Source organism: Sceloporus undulatus, chromosome 3 (assembly GCF_019175285.1).
Source record: "Sceloporus undulatus isolate JIND9_A2432 ecotype Alabama chromosome 3, SceUnd_v1.1, whole genome shotgun sequence".
Classification (NCBI taxonomy): domain Eukaryota; kingdom Metazoa; phylum Chordata; class Lepidosauria; order Squamata; family Phrynosomatidae; genus Sceloporus; species Sceloporus undulatus.
In genome coordinates, this window is record NC_056524.1 from 214549199 (window position 1) to 214568662 (window position 19464).

Here is a 19464-nt window from a genome sequence, read left to right on the forward strand (position 1 = left end):
GACTTCTGGACTCTTAGGACGCATGCATCATTGAAACACCATACCTCCACTGTGACTTGAAGCAGCTTTATTTTGGCTGTCTGTAACAGGCCTATATTTTTGCAAAGCAGCCTGTGCCCTCTAATCCTCTGGGGGTGGCTCATCTGAGTTCAGGCAGTACCAGCTCCTGGTTTTCCCTCCCACTTGCTATTGTCTGCCTCATTCAGACCAATCCCCTGGCTCAGGTTCACATGCAGATTCCTGGGGCCCAGTAACCCCAGCCCTGGCATTTCCCAGGCTTTTGGCTTTTTTTTTTTTAAAAAAAAGGAAAATATAGAGCACAGCCCTGTCCCTGCTGCATTCCTTTGTCAACCATCAGGGGCCTGTTTCCATAATCTCAGCCACTGGCTAGCATTAAAACAACTCCCGAAGGGAAGTCTAATAGCATTGTAAAATCCAAGACATTTATTACTTCAGGAGTTTGCATGGACTATAGCCAGCTTCATCAGAGTCATCAAGGTTTATTCAGTGTTAGAGGGATATATTGTTTTCCTCAGACTTTGCTATACACAATCCCACTTCTAATTAAAACTACTTGATAGGGTTTGCTTTAGGGTTGCCGTAAATCAGAAATGACCTGAAGGCACACGACAACAACAAATATATATCTGGATAAGTTCTGGATAACACTGGATGCAATACTATTTTACTCCATCAAACAAATGGCTCACAACAGAGTAAGATACGTACTATCAAGCAAGATACTTCCAGCGTTGCTGACAGCATGCATATCCCCCCCAAAAATCAAATTCTAAATCATTCCCCAAAACAATTTTTTCTGTCTATGTAAGTCACATGCTCTCAGCCTCAGGGGAAGACAATGGGAAATCTCCTGTGGACAAATCTTGCCAAGAAAACCCTGTGGTTAGGTTGCCATAAGTCAGAAATGATGTGAAAGCACACAACAACAATAAATATTTATCTCCCAACTTCACTTGCAAAACGTTCATTTCTCAGTAGGCTCCTATAACATCCTTGCTCCATGAAATTCAGAGAGATTTTGTTGTTTAAATTATATCACAATGTTCTACTGTCTGACTTATTAACTGGACTTTACAACACATGGCAATTGTTTTCAAAAGCCAGATGGAAACTTAAAAGCAGCTCCTATAGGAACACCCCCCTGCATTAGCTGGCACAAGGGCAGGCTTGTTCCTTTGGGTGCTAGATCTCACTATTTTATGAATGTGGGCTGAATTATGATGAGGCCACAGGCCTATTGCACAGTCTTTACTGTTGTCTCTCATGTCTGGAAACTGATTGGCATGCATTTTAAGGTTCACTCCCACTGCCAGTGACCAAGGCTTTTGGCAGCAAGACACGTGTGTGTGCTCTTTCCACCAAGAGCTTGCTGTGCACATTAAGGCAGTCAAGTCTGAAAGGCGAGTGCGTCATTCTACAACAGTGTGACAAAGGGCTGGAAGAAAGCCATAATGAAGGCATATTGTACAAGGGACAGAGGATGGAACAATACCAGAACATGCTTCTCAGAGTGAAAAAATATACCTGTGTTAAATCAATCACACTAACAGTCACTGTAAAAACCAATTATGTTGTTCAACCAATTCATTCCTTGATTAACCTGTCTATACTCAGCACCCTGTTACAGATGGGAAACCATGCATCTCCCACCAGTCTTTTCCCACAGCTTCAGACAAGTTGCCAGGATCTCCAAGCTAGCCTCCAGAAGGCACTGTTAATCCATCTCATCAACATGGTATTTTCTTCCTAAATTCCATTGAGAGTATTTCCACAAGGTTTATTTGCTTCATGTGCACTTCAGAGACTCTGAGGCTACAACCACCATTTTCCTTTAGCACTGGGCTATGCCAGCAAGGGCTGGAGAACCATCTCCAACATGCATCATTATCACAGAGCAAGCACTCTACCAGCCATACAGTCTCCAGATGTGGACACTATTAGTCACAGTTAGAAGAAGGGGTCAAATACACAGGGAATCCTACTAGATTCCCAAAAGCTTTTCAGAAACTGTGAAAACAGGGACACACTCTACTTGGGAAAAATCCTTCATTTGAAAGTCAGTGATGTCTCATTAATCACCATGAAGTGTAAAAATTCAGGCAGCCCTGTGGATCCATGTCAGAAATCCATCTCTACCTTCACCACCAGGAGCTGACTTTTTGGGTAAAGCAAATACACCTTAATTGCTCATTCAAGACTGTACTGCCATACTACATAAATGTTCCTTTGCATCAGTGCAGGAATAGCTAAAAACAATATATTACTACTAAAACCAAACCAAAACAGACAATATAACTATTGCTGCTAATCCTGAAGGAAAAGAAAGTCTGAGGGACCTGGTAAAAAACAGCCTCCCTGCTTAACACAAAGTCCAGGCAATTGGACCCTGCAAGCCATGGCTCTGCTACACAACTGGCAATGATGCTAATGCTACCCACAGTCTCAGCACTCTTCTTTCCAAGCTCATGGGTTCTCTACCTATGCCATAGTCAGGAGCGTGAGACATTTCACATCCATACAAGCATCTCAGTGGAAACTGATACCTTCCTTTTCTAGCAATTTCATGTGTCTCTAACAGTTTCATGGCAGACAAAAATTTCATCAGTGCTTCATTCTCCATCCCTGTATGGCAAAACAGTGTCCATGGAAATGTTGCTAAAAGATGGGAACTCTCCATCCATCCTCTTCTCCAAGTGTTCACCAAATTCAGAAATATCAAAGATCTTGGAACCAGGAACCTAAAAGGGGTCAGGTATGTCATGCCCCTTAGCTTGGTGTGACGATTGGGCTGTAACCCTCCAACAGAAGCTGTAATGAAGAATTAAGCTATTCAGCATATGACGAGCTAAGCAAACAAATGCCTGCAAAGTTTTTTGGACTACAAATCCCATTAATATCAGCTAACACATATGATAATGAGGGATTATTGGAGTTGCAGTCCAAAATATCTGGAGGACACCAAATTGTCTTGCCCAAACATGTGAGAAAACAAAGGTCCTGGCTATCATCTTATTCTGGCAGAAGCACTATTCCTCCAACAGGTGCATGACAAACAGAAATGCAAGACATAGAGTTTTAGATATCACTGTACAATTACAATGGTGTAATAGACAAGGCTCACAGGACCAGCGTGCTGGGATTTTTAGAGTATCAGGGACAATGGAACTACATGTCACCCCATGCCTCTTTGATTTCCGTGTTCCCTCTGAGTTTACCTGCAATAATCAAAGCAGCTGAGAAAAGGGAATGGATTTCCTTCCCTGAAACAATGTTATGAGTTATTCCTGTTGTAATGCTGAGTATTTTGGGATGGAGAGGCTCTGGTTAGTACTTGAATGGGACACTGCCAATCAATATTAGGTGCTGTAGGCTAAATTGCAGAGGAAAGAATTGGCAAAACCACCTCTAAGTATTTCTTGCCAAAAAAACCCCTATGAAATTGATGAGCTTGTCTGCCATAAGTGTAGAGGCAAACTTGAAGGCATACAAACACACAGGTCTTAAGTGACAGCCAGCATGGTGTAGTGGTTTGAATGCTGGACTAGGACTGGCAGACCAGGATTCATATCCCATGTCAGTAATGGAAACCCACTGGGTGACCTTCAGCATGTCACTCTCTCTCAGCCTGAGAAGAGGACAATGATAAATATCCTCTGAATAAATCTTGTCAAGGAAACTTCATGAGAAGTTCACCTTACGGTTGCCATAAGTCAGAACAATTGTGAAGGTACACAACAGCAGGCCCTAACTGGATAATTAAGGCCCATTCACTTTACCAATCACTTGTTCCTAGTAGAGGAAAATTACCAGAAGTGGTTGCTGGTATGGATCTACCCAGCTGTGTGTATTTTTGGACTATTGCAGGGGGCATGCCTACACACAGACTGTTGGGATGAATTCCTGCAACTGTAAAATTTGTATCTATAGCTTGGGATAGTGGTTTGAGTGTTGGACTATGACTCTAGAGACCAGAGTTCAAATCCCCACTTGGTCATGGAATCCCACTGTGTGACCTCAGGCAAATCACATTCTCACAGCCTCAGAGAAAGGCAAAGGCAAACTCCCTCTGAACAAATGTTTCCATGAAATTCTTGTGATAGGTTTGCCGTGGGATATCTTTAAGATGGAAATGACTTGAATATACACACACACACACATCTATATCACTGACAACATATGCCTGGTATAGCGCAGTGGTATAGGGACCTGGTAGCACTTGGGGAAAAGATGTAAAATACTTTTTTGGACTATAATTCCCAACCAGTGTGGTCACTAGCCACATGAAGCTCTGTAACACATCAATTTGGAAGGCCAAAGAAGGTTGTCTGGAGGTTCAAGCAGAAGCTGCTCACTATTTTCCTTTTCCAGTAACAGGACTGACAGTGCTCCCCCTTCTCTCTGTGTGTGCACCTCCCATTCTCGACCATCCAATAACAGGTGCATTGTGTGCAAAATCTAGGCCAGGAAGGTGCGGCCCTCACTGGAATGTGCACACAAGGCCCTGTGATGGGTAAGTAACAAGAAACAATGTGGCAGCCTAGCAGAGTAACTGCTGCCTCTGCAGAAAAGAATTCCCAGGGCTTCTGTCCAATGCCTGGAAACTTTGACCCAGAGGACAGAAGACATTCCTTTGGTGTGATACACAAGCTGCCTCACTTTTCAACTGAAAGCAGGTTACTGTTTCAGACTTTGCCACTCTTGGCCTTGCAGCACGGGAGCAAAAGAAGACAAAGCACCAGCCGGGTGGGAGTGACAAGGGAGACTCACTGATGTGGGAGGCAACCTCAATTGATTAAGCACCAAAGCTGGCACCCCATTCTGTGAGTCAGGGATCTTATGCTTCAGACATGGGTGTTAATTTGTTAAAACGTAAGTGGCAACTACAAGAAAATACTGCAGTGTGAATAGCTCCTGTCGAGGACTGTCACAGATTGCCAAGCCCTTTCCAAGGATACGCATTTCCAGGGTTGGACAAATGTGGTGCTTCAGATATTTTTAGGACTGTTATTCCATCATCCCACCTCACTGTCTGTGCTGGATTGGGCTGCTGGGACTCGTATACGAAAACGCATCTGGAGAGTCACAGTTCTCCACCCTTTCTCTGTTATTTTCTTCTTGTTGTATTTTCTGCTCTCTCTCCTACAGTCAGTGGTTCGGCCCACTGAGCATACTCAGGCTGCATCTACACTGCAAAATTAAAGCAGTTTTGACACAGCTTTAACTGCCATAGCTAAACGCTATGGAATTCTGGCATTTGTAGTTTTGTGAGATATTCTCTGACAGACAGCTAGAGAGTTGTGGTGCCAAAACAAACTATGGTGGGCTGGAGTTTGGTTCCAGGACCCACATGGATACCAAAATCCATATATGCTCAAGTGCCATTATATACAGTGGTGTAGTAAAATGGTGTCTCTTATATAAAAGGGCAAAATCAGAGTTTGCTTTTGGGAATTTGTATTTGTTTTGAAAATTTTCAAGCTGTGGATAGTTGAATCTGTTGATAATACAGAGGGCTGATTGTACAAATCCCTGTGTTCCATAGGATGGAGCCATGAGAGTTAAAGTGGTGTCAAACTGCATTAATTCTGCAGTGTGGAAAAGCCACAGTCATCACTGAGAAGCTCGGGTGCTACCTCTCCCCCCCCTCCAAGTTTGGATTGGTTCCTAAATCACGCCTAAACTCTTGCAAACCTTAGAATCCCCTGCCCCCAAGCCTCCTCATACAAACCTTTTGTACACAAATAGACTGGAATGAACTTCAGATTGTTTACCCTCAGCCACTTCACCACTGATTCCAGGGAAACTATTTAACAATGTAATCCTATACATATATACTGAAAGATAGGACACCTTAATGCCTCCACTTAGGGACCCCAGAACTACAGTATATTTAAACTGAGTGTTCTCAACAATGGCAGGCAGTTTTTTTTATTAATCTCGACTATTTGCAGATCTGTTGTTTGTTTTTTTACAAAATAATGAAAACACAATGTAGTGCATTAAAATAAGCATCACTGTCATCATCCAGCTGAAGGTGGTAGCAATCTGAGGGCAAACAGATGAGAGTAAACAGAAAATATCATATGTAGAGCAGGCTTAGACTCAGAAAAAGGAGTAAAGAAGGAATATCAACAATCTAAGGCGTGTTCCGCACGTGCCAAAAGTACGTGCTCGGCATGTACTAGGGTTAGGAAGGGGCGTGCTTTCCAGACGCCCCTAACCCTAGTACGCACCGAGCACGTACAAAATGGCAGCGCCCACTCTACATGGGCACCGCCATCTTGACATAGCGGACGCTTAGCATCCGCATGTCTCAGTGGCATTATGATGCCGCAAGTGCAACAATGGCGCTTTGTGGCGTCATAATGGCGCTGCAAAAAGAAGCCGCTTTTTGCGGCGCGGAGGAGTCATGCGGTTTGGCCGCTGAGACTCCTCCGCGCAGCAAATGAGGGCACCGGCAGACCACCCTTTTGAGCGGTCTGTAAAGTGGCTATGATATGTAAATGACACCATATTACAGTGGGCCCTTGTTATCTGCTGGGGTTTGGTTCCAGGATCCCCCGTGGATAACAAAATCTGTAGATGCCCAAGTCCCATTAAATATAATGGTATAGCAAAATGATGCCCCTATATAAAATGGAAAATCAAGGTTTGCTATTTGGAACTATTTGGTTGCAGGAGGTCAGACTTCATCTCCTGTTCCCTTATCTGTTGGAGTTCCCCAGGGCTCTGTTCTGGGTCCCCTTCTGTTTTCTCTCTACACACTGTCCTTAGGAAAACTCATTAGCTCTTTTGGCTTTTCCTACCATCTGTATGCCGATCACACCCAGCTGTATCTTCCCGCCCCTGACCTTTCTCCAAGGCTTGAACAGCAAGTTTCGTCCTGCCTCACAGCTGTCTCACAGTGGATGTGCCATCGGCGTTTGAAGCTCAACATGTCCAAGACGGAGCTTCTTGTCTTTCCTCCTAAGCCCACCCTTCAACACTCCTTTTCTGTCTCTGTGGACAACATTTCTATTCAACCAGTCCAGCAAGCCCGCAGTCTTGGTTTTATCTTTGACTCTTCTCTGTCGTGTATCCCTCAGATCCAGACCACAGCCAAGGCTTGCAGACTCTTTTTGTACAATATTGCCAAAATCCGACCATATCTCTCCGCCTCTACTGCCAAGATCCTGGTCCCTGCCCTAGTGGTCTCAAGACTTGATTACTGTAATGTCCTCCTGGCTGGGCTTCCTCTTTCTCACCTCCGTCCTTTAATCTCTGTTCAGCATTCAGCTGCACGCATTATCACTTCCACCCACCGCTCTGACCACATCTCTCCTGTGTTGGCATCCCTTCACTGGCTCCCCCTCCCTTTCCACATTCAGTATAAGCTCCTGCTGTCCACGTTTAAAGCCCTCCATGGACTGGCCCCTCCCTACTTATCAGACCTTCTTTCTCCTCACCTTTCCACTCGGGCCCTCCGTTCTGGTAGTCAAGGTCTGCTGTCTCAGCCCAGGATTTCCTCTGCCCCATCCCGGATTCGCTGCCCCTCACTCCTGGAACCTTCTTCCCCCACGAGCAAGAGCCATCACTTCTTTAACCAGCTTCAAAACGGAGTTGAAAACCATCCTGTTCAGAGAAGCCTTCCCAGGCATTGCATAATTGTCGCTTACTATTTGATGTTCTTGTGGTGCCTGTTTATTGAACCATTTCCTGTATTGCTATGTACTGTATATGCATTATCCTACTTGAGAGTATGTATTTTCCCTGGAAAATGATTAACCATCCATTATGAAGCCAAGCCCTCCCTCCAGTCCATCTGCCTTGGTCCAGGCCTTGGAGGTAGAGAGGAACTGCTGGACCTCTTACCCTTTCCCTCCACCACTCCCTTCTCCTTCTGTGTCATGTCTTTTTAGATTGTAAGCCCGAGGGCAGGGAATCGTCTAACTAAAAGATTGTATGTACAGCGCTGTGTAAATTTACAGCGCTTCATAAATAAAGGTTAATAATAATAATAATAATAATAATAATAATAATAATAATATTAATAATATCTTTTAAAAATATTTTTAAGCATTGGATACTTGAATCTATTGATAAAAAATCCATGGATTAGGAGGGCCAACTGTAGTAGCAGATAACATCACAGACTTGGAACAATTATTAAGGAAGGTTAAAGAAGAAAGTGCAGAGGCAGGCTTAACGCTGAATATAAATAAAACAAAACTAATGACCACAGAAGAAGTACATATAGTCAACCTAGACAATGAGGAAACAAAAACACTAAAAGACAAAAGTCCTATTGGTTGTTGTTGTTAACCACTTTTGAGTTGATTTTGACTCATGGCAACCTTGTGGATGAGACATCTCCAAGACTCCCTATCATCTACTATTCTTCTAGGTTCTTGAACATTTATACCTGTGACCTTCTTAATTGAGTCCACCTATCTGGCATGTGGTCTTCCTCTCTTTCTACTTCCCTCCACATTTCCTAACATTATTGTCTTTTCCAGTGAGTCATGCCTTCTCATGATGTAGCCAAAGTACAACAGCCCCAGTTTAATCATCTTTGCCTCCAGGGAAATTTCAGACTTGATTTGTTCTAGGACTCATTTATTTGTTCTTTTTGCTGTCCACAGTATCCTCAATATTCTTCTCCAGTAGCTCAAATGAATTTGTCCATTTTCTTAACTGTTCAGCTCTCACATCCATACATGGCAATGGGTGCTTAATTGTGTATCTTTTCTCTTTAGGAGGTTTCTAGTTTTTTCATAGCTGCCTTACCTATTCTTAGTCTTCTTCTGATTTGTTGACTGCAGTCCCCACTCTGGTCAATGTTTGAGACCAGGTATAGGAAGTCTTTTATTATTTCTATGGCCTCATTGTCTAGGTTGAAATTGTGAAGATCCTCCATGGTCATTATTTTTGTTTTCTTTATGTTCAACAGTAAGAATGCCTTTGAACGTTCTTCTTTGGTCTTCCTCAGTAGTCACTCTAGATCTTCAATGTTTACTGCTAATAGTATGGAGTCGTCTGCATATGTTAGATTGTTGATGTTCCTTCCTCCTATTTTCACTCCTCCTTTTCTGTGTCCAAGCCTGCTTTTCTTATAATATGCTTTGTATATGAGTTAAAAAGATAGGTGGAAGGATGCAGCCTTGCCTGACCCTTTGCCAACTGGGGACTACTTGGTTTCTCCATGTTCTGTTCTAACAGTAGCTTCTTGTCCTAAGTACATATTCCTCATCATGACTATCAGAGGGGTTGGCACTCCTATGTCTTTAAGGGCGTTCCATCGCCTTTCATGATCTATGCAGTCAAAAACTTTGCTGTAATCTATAATGCACATGTTGATTTTCTTTTGGAATTCTTTGGTGTGCTCCATTAGCCATTGAATTATTGCAATGTGATCCCTAGTGCCTCTTCCTTTCCTCTGGGATTTCCTTCTCTGTGTATGGATGGAGTCTAAGTTGCAGAATTTTGAGCATGATTTTGCTTGCATGGGAGATTAGTGCTAAGGTCCTATAGTTGCTGCAGTCTTTTGTATCTCCTTTCTTGTGCATGGGGATGTAAATTGATCATTTCCAATCTGTTGGCCACCATTTTGTTTTTCATATCTGTTGGTATATGTTTGTTAGGATTGGAGTCGATTCTGTCACTGTGGATTGTAGTAGTTCGACTGGAATGTCATCTGTTCAGAATGGAGACTGCAGTCAAGAAATCAGGAGAAGACTAGGAATGAGAAGGGCAGCTATGAAAGAACAAGACAAGATCCTAAAGTATAAAGATATGCAAATGAGCACCAAAGATACAATTGTCCATTACTATGTATAGATATGTGAGCGGGACAGTGAAGAAGTGGATAAGAAAATCAATTCATTTGAGAGGTGGCGCTGGAGAAGGGTGCTGAGAATACCATGGACAGCCAAAAAAGATGAACAAATAGGTCCTTGAACAGATCGAGTCAGAAATTTCCCTGGAAGCCAAGATCAAACTGAGGCTGTTGTACTTTAGTCACATCATGAGAAGACATCAGAAAAGACAATAATTCTAGGAAAGGTGGAGGGAAGCAGAAAGAGAGGAAGACTACATGCTAGATGGATAGATTCTATTAGGGAGGTCACAGGTATCACTTCATAGGATCTAAGCGAAGCAATGGAGGACAGGGAGTCTTGAAATGTGTCATCCACAAGATGAGTCAGGGGCAATTCAAATGCAGTTAACAACAATAGCAAAGAAATCTGAGTGTTATGCAACAGCAAAACAATAATCATTTATTTCACTTTTGTTTGATAACTCCTGAGAGGACTCTGCATAGGTGTCATGGTGGTCCAATTTTGCCTTATTGTTTCAGAGGGATCTCAGCCCTTCTACGGTGTGTGTGTGTGTGTATTCCATACTTCCATTTCTTCACATGCTTCCTCTAGAAATATAAAGCACAATCAGGGGTACCAACTGAGTGGTGGTACTTCACTCCAAACTTGCCCACTTTCCCCTATAGTGGCACGCAGATGAAAAATATGTGGAACAGATTGAACTTTATAGTATCTCTCAAAATAAAGGCTACAGCAACAGTCACTTGCTAACTGCCACCCAGAGTGTGAAAATTTTTCTTTACTGGACTACAATGCCACAAATCCTCTGAGACTCTGGCCAATGGTGATTCCAGGCATTTGCCAAGCATAGCTGTAATCCAAGATGGCAAGATGCAAAGAGAGAGAGAGAGAGAGAGAGAGAGAGAGAGAGAGAGAGAGAGTTTTGACAAGTTTTATACTTGTGCAGAAGAGAGCTTGTATGACAAAACTACTGGAATGATGTTTTCTATGTAATTATTAAAGATGAAGGAACGCTTTCCTCTTTTGTATTTGGCCACACAGCTGAGACATTCCTAACAGGAACAGACCCTGTATAAAGCAGGCCTCCAACTCTCAAACTGGCCAAATGGCCAGGAAGATATAATGGTGAGTGAACCTGCTGGTGGGCTGTCCAGAAAAATCAATAAGTTTTAATTCCCCAAGTCTAACAAAGTTGAAGTGGATTGGGGAATTTATGACCTTTCAGATTTTGTTCTTCAACCTAGCTTCCAACTGTTTAGAGATCAAAACCAGGAAATGTCTAGCCATGCAACATAAGAATGTGGTCAAGATGGCAAAAGTTAACAGTGAGGGGAAATAAACAAGGTAGGAGGGGCTACAGCAGTTTGCTTTTGCTTGAGTCTAAAGATTCTACCCCTCCTCTTTCCTCTTCCTAGCTACAAAACATTTTTGCACTTTGAACTCAGTTTGGACTGCAGTTTTGCAGCAATTTGCAGCAACTGAAGTAAGGCATCATGAGGGAGGGGAGTGAGAGGAAGAGAGAGAAACCGAGACATTTTAAAAGCAGCTGAAAAAGTGGGACAACAGAGGATCAATCAGGACTGTCTCTGCCAAACTGGGACAGTTGAAGGGTATCCTTTAACTCCCATCAGCCCTAGCTAGAGTAGCCAATTATGAGGCATGATGAGAAATGCAGTCCAGCAACATTTGGAGAACATCAGGTTTCATATTTCAAGTATAGACCATGTACCAAAATGACCAAAATGGTTTGAGAACCAAATCTGAGCCAAAAGCCATACTGATTAAGTACTAGATATTCAGTTTCATCCAAAACCCAAGAATGGAATAATATACCCATGGCTGGCTCTTATGAGATGCTGTTCTCAGATGGTGCTGAATCTAGGCTATCTTGACTTAAGGTTTTGGTTATTTTTTTTCCTGTGCAGATTATCCATCACCCTGATGGAAACTGACTGATTTCCCATTTCTAGTCTAAGATTCAGTTCACAAAGACTGCATAAATCTACACAGCTCCAATTAATCAAAAGTAAAATAAATCCTATTGCTCCCAGAAATTTATTTATTTATTATTATTATTAAATGTATACATCTTCTTTGCAGGAGGTTACAACTGTAAAAATGCAAAGCAGTCAATAAAATAACAACCACAACACTAAGACAGCTGATTTCAATATTAAACTGTTAAGGGGTTTAAAAAGAGCAATAAAACAGATAAGAAATTGAAGAGAATAGCCTAAATTTAATTGCTAATTACAGCTAGAACAGACACACTAACTCTACTGCTTAAAGTTAGGCATGTAAATAAAGTATTATGTAAATCCTATTGAATCAGTTTGACTACTTGGGACTAATGATTTGTTTGGGTATTTAACCTAGCAGTGGCATCTAAATGTTTATGAGGACATTCTCTTGATATCTTGGTGAACCTTAGCAATAAATTTAGGTTCATTAGGTTGGAAATATATAAACAGAAGCAGATGGACAGACAGATAAGGGAGGATTAAACTTTGTTTTGAGAAAAGATTAAAAGCACCAGCATCCATTGGCTACTCTAGCAGATGGCCAAAAAGGTTATACACATTTGTGCATGAGGCACAAAAAAATGTTCCTGGATTTCTCCTTCGACAACAAATGACTATGGTATGTGACCAAATACTTTGGAATTGCAAACATTGGAAGATCAAGAACAGTACTTTATGTTATTTGGTTCAAGAAAAAATAAGATAACCTGGAGGCTGAACAGAGACATGGCAAGGAGAAGACTGATGGAAAGGCTAGCTAGAGACACACTGAACCTTGTAATGGAACATGCCTGGTTTGAAAGTATCCCACATAGGAAGAAAGTGCCAGTTCTCTACTGTTTCAGAACAAAGCACTGGTTGAGAGAACAGCCCCTGCTTCAGATCCATTGGCTCCCAGTCCAATACAGTTGTGGTTTTCTCATATCTCCAGTGTTGAGTGTAGATCAGGTCACACTCAGCAAAGCATGAGTTCTGGGGGATCTTAGCAGCAAGGTTGACTTAAGGCTTTTTTTTTAAAAAAAAAATAAAAATCTTTATTTTCATATATTCATTACACATTCAAAAAATATATACCAAAAATACATAAAAAACAAAGATTCATGAGTCTTCTTTACAGTTCTTTTTGTTTCTCCTCTCTCTCTCTCCCCCCTACTGTTTCGCCTGGATGCTTATCTTCTGATATTTTAGAGCGTATTCTCATATTTTCCTCTGTTCCTATTTCTTATAGACCTCATCTCACTTAAATAACTAATTTTCTATGTTTGTGCATAACAGTACATAAATTGTACCGTCAAACCATTACAAGTGCTTTTTTTGTTGTTTATATAGATTTTGACCATCTTTTTTCACAGTATTTCAGCAAAGGTTTCCATATTTGTACATTTGTGTTATCATAACTCTCATCATCTCACAATAACATTGTTAATTTGTCCATCTCAATTACATCTATTGCTTTAATTAACCATTTGTCAATATCTATCTTTCCAGATTTTTTCCAATGTTTAGCTACTACTATTCTTGCTGACGTTATTAAGTATAATATTAGTTTCAAATGTTTCCTTAATTCTGTCATCTATCATATTTAATAAAATTGTCTCAGGTTCTAATTTAACATTTATCTGATATATTTCCATTGTTGTTTTATGTACTTCTTTCCAGAAAATCTTAATGGACCTAAGGCTTTTTGTAGCTTCAGAGTCATTTGCAGTAGATTGATACCAGCCATAGTATACAACTGATTTTCTGAGTCCTTTACTCTCATTGACAGTGATAACAGACCAGAGATAGACCACATGGGTTTCTGCGGTTATACAAGATGCCTCAATATTCAGAGCTCAGAAAAGTTACTTTTGGGGCCTATATTCTCAGATTCCACCAGCCAGCAATGCCCTGCTTGCCCTGCTCCCCACATTTCAAGTGGGCTGTTTACCTTTATGTTCTTAAATGTATCATGTGTGTGTTTGTGTTGTGTGCCTTCAAGTTATTCCTAACTTATGGCTATCCTAAGATGAACCTATCACAGGGTTTTCTTAACAGAATTGGTTCATAGGGAGTTTGCCCTTGCCTTCCTCTGAGGCTGAGCGAGTGTGACTTGCCCCAGGCTACTCAATGGGTTTCTGTGGCCAAGCGGAAAAGCAAACCATGGCCTCCCAGTGTCCTCGTCCAACACTCAAACTACTACACCATGTTAGTTCTCAATGTCATATGTACATCCCATTAAAAGCTTGTGTCCTTTAAAATAAAATCACAATGTTTTAAAAATTGAAAAACTGCCCCAAGAAGAGGGTTACCCCAAGGTCTAGCCTCCCTTCACTCCCCCCCCCCTTTCCAATATTGATATCAAAAGGGATGTTTGAGGCATGTAGCCATGAGAGCACTCCCAGTGTGCGAAACTAGCCATTTTATATAAGGAGATCTAAGAACATATTTGGGGACCTGGGAGGCTCAGCATGGGGGAATGCATGAACACAAAGACAAAGATAGATTGATCAAGATCGGAATCTGCATAATCTCTTCACTGATGGGAGTGATGGTGGGTGATAGACCTTGTGTTTACAAGTGACTAAAATCCAATAATGCTTCCCTCTGGGAGTGATACTCCTTTATCCAAGGGCATTTGCACTGACTGTCTGACCATTTACAACTTCCCTTACCATTCTGCTCTCCTGGAAACACCACTTTAATTCTGAATTCTGTTCCAGAACAGGTTTTGCCCTATAAATATGCCTGTCTAGCTACCAACAATTCAGTATTCCTTGGCATCAGACACACCCTTTTTGTCTATATTTTGCTTGACTCCATGGTCCACAGGCAGCTTTCTGAGCTACTTCACTTCCCAGTAACCCTTGACTGGAGCCCCGCTTCTGGAATCGGTATACGTAGTAGTGCCCCTCTGTACTCCTTCAGACTCACCATCTGATACTAAGTTTCATTGTTAGTTCCTGCATGTGTGTGTAAACGAGTGTTTTTGCATGAATGGTGATTCCCTTAATGCATAATAAAACTATTTTGGAAGATGCACTCTGGAGTTCTGTTTCTCGGAACTGGTATACACAGGCTTGGTCCCTACTTAAAGCTGCCCCTTCCACTGCTTTGAATTGAGCTACTAAAATTTCCCCACTGAATACTGATTGTGGGTGCCCTCCTGGAAGCATGATATTTGGATAACAAAAGAACTGAGGAAAGGGGGTGCATTATATCAAAGATTCCAGCCAATCTGATGTGGGCACAGCCAGCTCTTGCTACCAACAAACCAAGCTCACACTTAGACAGATGACTGTGCATTTGAACAAAATTGTCACTGCATATTTCAAATGATGTATATTTGTATATACATTTGGTTTCAACAATCAAGGCGCAACATCTTTATTGCCAAAACTAAACAGTTCTGTAGTCTGACCAGGCTTTTGTAACATAACCAGGCCTCCTTAATTGTTCTGGTCAGCACTGAAAAGATTAGTAAGAATGGCACTTATTTTTATTGAACCTACTGATAACATCCCTTAAAGATTAATGGGGATTGTCACACCCCTAGTTTCATAGGTTCTACAAATATGGCAGTCTAGTTCAGGTTCTTTGTGGGAAAAGATTAAGTGCTTTATTATATAGCAGATACGTTTGCTCTTTATCTACTATATATTTCTCAATGAATACATACATCATCTGAGGGTGAGACCAATGCCTATACCTACACTAGGAAGCCGTGGCCAATCACAGCTTCCCCCAGCTTCTGTGTTTACAAAATCATAGTCTTGAGTACCAGGAAACAAAGCAGGAAACTTGTTTTTCAAATAAAGTGTGAATCAGACTGGGACATCAGAGTTTCACAAAAACTAACTGCAATCCTGGCTTCTTGCTCACTTGCCCAGCATTAGACATGAAGGGATAAATGGACTGGGGAAAATTTGATCCATGATTAGTTCTCTAGGCCTGAGTTTTGAAACATTCTTATTATAACAGTTCCTAATAGTTTTCATGGAATACCTTGCAGGTGTACCTGTTTTTTGAGGTGTTTTTTTCTGGCCTTGGAGACTACCAGGAGCCAAAGTCCTTTTGTCTTGCTGCTTTCCAGCACTGTCAGGAACAAAAGTGCCTATGGCTCTGAAATTTGTTGATGCACCAACAATAGATTCTCCTTGAAACAGAAATGCCATACACTGAGTTCCATATTTCTACCAGCCATTCTGCATGACCTCCTTGCAGTCTTCCTCTTTGGTGCCATACCAATTGGCTTTAACTGATGAATACTTGCTATGACAGTCAGGTCTATCATTTACAGATGCAGGAATGGGTGCAGAATTTAAAATGGTTTTCATCTTCAAAGACTTCAGAACGTCTGGCTTTGATGCAGCAGACTAATACAGCTATCCCTCTTGATATTTAAAAGTAAAATTTCTGTCCTCTAAGACTGCCGAAACAGGTTTTGATGTATCTAGAGAGGGAAAGGAATGACCAAGTAAAATCTGAAGTAGAGAGGAACAGGGGCATCACTGCTCTTTATAACTCTTCAGTATTTCCTGTGACTAGGAGCCAGCATGGTATAGTGGTTTGGGCACTGGGATATGACTCTGGAAACCAAGGTGCAAATCCCCACTCAGCCATGTAAACCCACTGGGTGGCATTGGGCAAGTCACACTTTCTCAGCCTCAGAGCAAGGCAATGCCCCTTTGAATAAATCCTGCCAAGAAAACCCTGTAGTGGGTTTGCCTTAGGGTCACGATAAGTTGGAAATGACCCAAAGGCACACAGCGACAATATATTTCCTGGGACCAGCAGAAGTATGATAAATTATAAACCCAATAAACTTAAGTAGCTCAATTTGCATAATTCATACCAGTTGCAGTATTCAGGCATCTGTGTGATGCAGAATTTTGGATATCTTGGCTTAGAATTCAGGTGTATTTCTTTTCTTAGTGCAGACTCAAGCTTTGAGACTCAAGGTGGCTTACAAAAATAAAAGCAAGTAGAAATCAAAGCACATATCATGGAAAGCATACAAAAAGTTAAAATACAATTAATCTATATATAAAATTAAAAGCAATTGAAAGCATATCCATTAAAAGACAAGAAATTAAACCAGACTGTCCATGGCAATTGACTCTGTGTTTTCTCTTCAGGTCCAGCTTAAATTAGTAGGACCCTAGGGACCTCAAGTAGTTGAAATTCAACACTAAACCTGTTCTCCTGGTTTTCTAATGTGGCAGCACTTTGCCTTTATACCTGAATCCAAATATGTATGGTCAAAGCAAGTCCACTGGGGAGGGGAAGAGTTGTGTAAGCCCAAGGCACAAAGAAATTATGTTTTGCTTAAACTCTTCTGCAAAGTACTTTGTACACTGATGGAGCTATATGAATAACAGCAACACTTGTTTGCAACATTTCACATGCACGCAGCATTCCAGCACAAATCCTGAAGAACCAGACAGAGATTGCTCCTGCTAGTGTGGCACAAAGAAAAGGCACCAACTTTGTTTAATTTGAGATAACTTTCAATGATGCAGAAAAGGTGAGGCTACCTTGCAAAGCAAAGTAAATTCCAGTGGAAACCACATTCCAATGCAAGTCAGCATCGTTTTACGCCCTTAAAAAGTAACCATATCAAAACCACTAAGCCTTCTATAAGACCACATATTAAAAGAGCAACTCCCTAAAAACATGTAAGGTAAGCTTTTCAATTGCCCCTTTAGGACAAAGACAAGTAACTGCTACAATGCAGTGAAAAATGAAGTTAAACTATGGCAGATTCAACTTAGGTCTGAAACTGCACATAGACTGTGAGAATGCAACCTCACAAAGTTACAACCAAGTTCTGTGCTACGTTACACTGCAAAACACCTGACTATAAAGTACAAAGGTTAGTTTCAAAGAATTGTTCAAGAATCAGTTTGCTACTCAGAATCTGGTCCTCTAGAAAGTCAGCTCAGCTGCACACATGAATAAAGGACTCGACAGGTCAGGATTGTTAATGCTACAAATCCTTACAAAGCATAATATAGTACAAAACTAACCAAATAGCATACAGATTCCTGTAATAAGAGGCTAAACGTAGACATGGCCAGCTAGGGAAAATCAGGCACAACCTCAAAGGAGGCTTGGCCAGAGAGAAAGCCCCAATTATCATCAATTGGTGTTCACTCCATTAACCTTGATAGTCATGGTGTTTGTGTTGGGACTGGCTGGATAGGAAGGGTATGGGCATTAAAACATGAGTTATCCTCTCTCCACAGTTCCTTTCTTTCCTGACAACCTACCTTGTTTTGCTTTTACATGGTGCCTCAAGGCACTAGGAGCTGTTCGGCGGTAACAGCTGTTTCTCTGCCAAGCTTCTGTGCCACCTGCCCATCCAGCTTCATCCTCCCAGTCTAGACTCCAGTCTGACCGCCCTGCACGGGTTCTTGGACAGCCACCATTCCACACCTGAAAGCCTGGTGTTCTGGACTGATCAGTTACTGTTTCCATCTCCCCAGATTCGTTGTCTTTCACAAATTGCCATTTGGCTGATTCACATCTAGACTCTAATCTTTGATTGCTGTTCTTGCATTCTAAGGATGAGGAAACTGAGTCTTCCGAGGAAAAAAACAAATTTGTATCATCCACAGGAGAGCTGTCAGAAGTCCCCTTTGAGTGGTGGGCACAGCAAGGATCTTCATGTCTCTCCTGCTTCTCACAAAATTTCTTGTCTGGTTTACTGTGCTCTACATACCTGTCACTCCTCTTCTTATGGTGTATATCCAAACTGTACAACTCATCCTCCTTCTGATGGTCCTTGTAGTCTCTACTTTTTCTCCAGTGGTTCATTTCCTGACTATCCCCATTCCTCAAGGTCCTAAAGTCAGCATCCAGATGCAAGTAATCCTTATACAAATTGTGAGTCTTTCTAAAGGTTACTCTAGTGGAGGCCTTTTCACAGTCTGTGCAGTACCCATCTATTTCCGGATGGTCTACTGTATCACATTCTATGTATGGACTGGTCCTGTTTGTCCTCCTCTGGTCCACAAATTGTGTCTCTGTCTTCCTATACTTCTGGTAGACTTGGGCCATTTCATGGTCTCTGTACAACATCTCCTCATTCCTGGAACGACCACAGGTTCTGCCCACTGGCCTTGTGGTGCCATACAGTTCTCTGGTTCTATGTTTCTTATCCCAATCATAGTCAATGCCATTCTGCCTCTGGGCACTTTCTGCTCTGCTGACAGTGTTGTAGTCCTCATACTCCCAGCTGGGGACCCGAAGGTGAGGCCGCTGATCAGGAGATTCTTTCCTGTTTCTTGCTTCAGGATAAGTACACATGTTCTTGGTGTGCCTCAACCATAACCCACCCCACCTGCTTCCCCAGTGGGGCTCAATTCCTTTGCAACCTCCCTCAGCCCGAGGATACTGCTGACTAACTAACAACAGAAAGAAAGAAAAGCAGGAACCTTATTACCCAATCGGCAACAAGCCCAGGAAGCCTCTCCCACCTGCTGGCAGGTAATGAATAACCAGAGTTACTCCACAGACTAGAGGTGCATATTGAATCAGCTCCCTGCCCAAACCGGCTTCTCTGCTTTGTAATGCTGAAGGCAGTCACAGCCTCCAGTGACAAGGAAACTGCAAGTATGTGG

General features: G+C 41.8%; 2 protein-coding genes across 3 annotated transcripts in view; both read right to left on the reverse strand.

Moving 5' to 3' along the window:
• The window catches only part of LOC121925552, a 30523-nt gene extending 11278 nt beyond the window's left edge, over positions 1–19245 (reverse strand). Inside the window, exon 1 of one of the 2 annotated variants that reach the window (XM_042457824.1) lies at positions 18112–19245. In XM_042457824.1, coding sequence (XP_042313758.1) covers positions 18112–19150 — 1039 coding nt within the window. In that variant the 5' untranslated portion in view covers positions 19151–19245. The remainder of the gene's footprint in view (positions 1–18111) is intronic. The other variant, XM_042457826.1, reaches the window with a different exon arrangement.
• The window catches only part of LOC121925551 (dynamin binding protein), an 88137-nt gene that overhangs the window by 35168 nt on the left and 33505 nt on the right, over positions 1–19464 (reverse strand).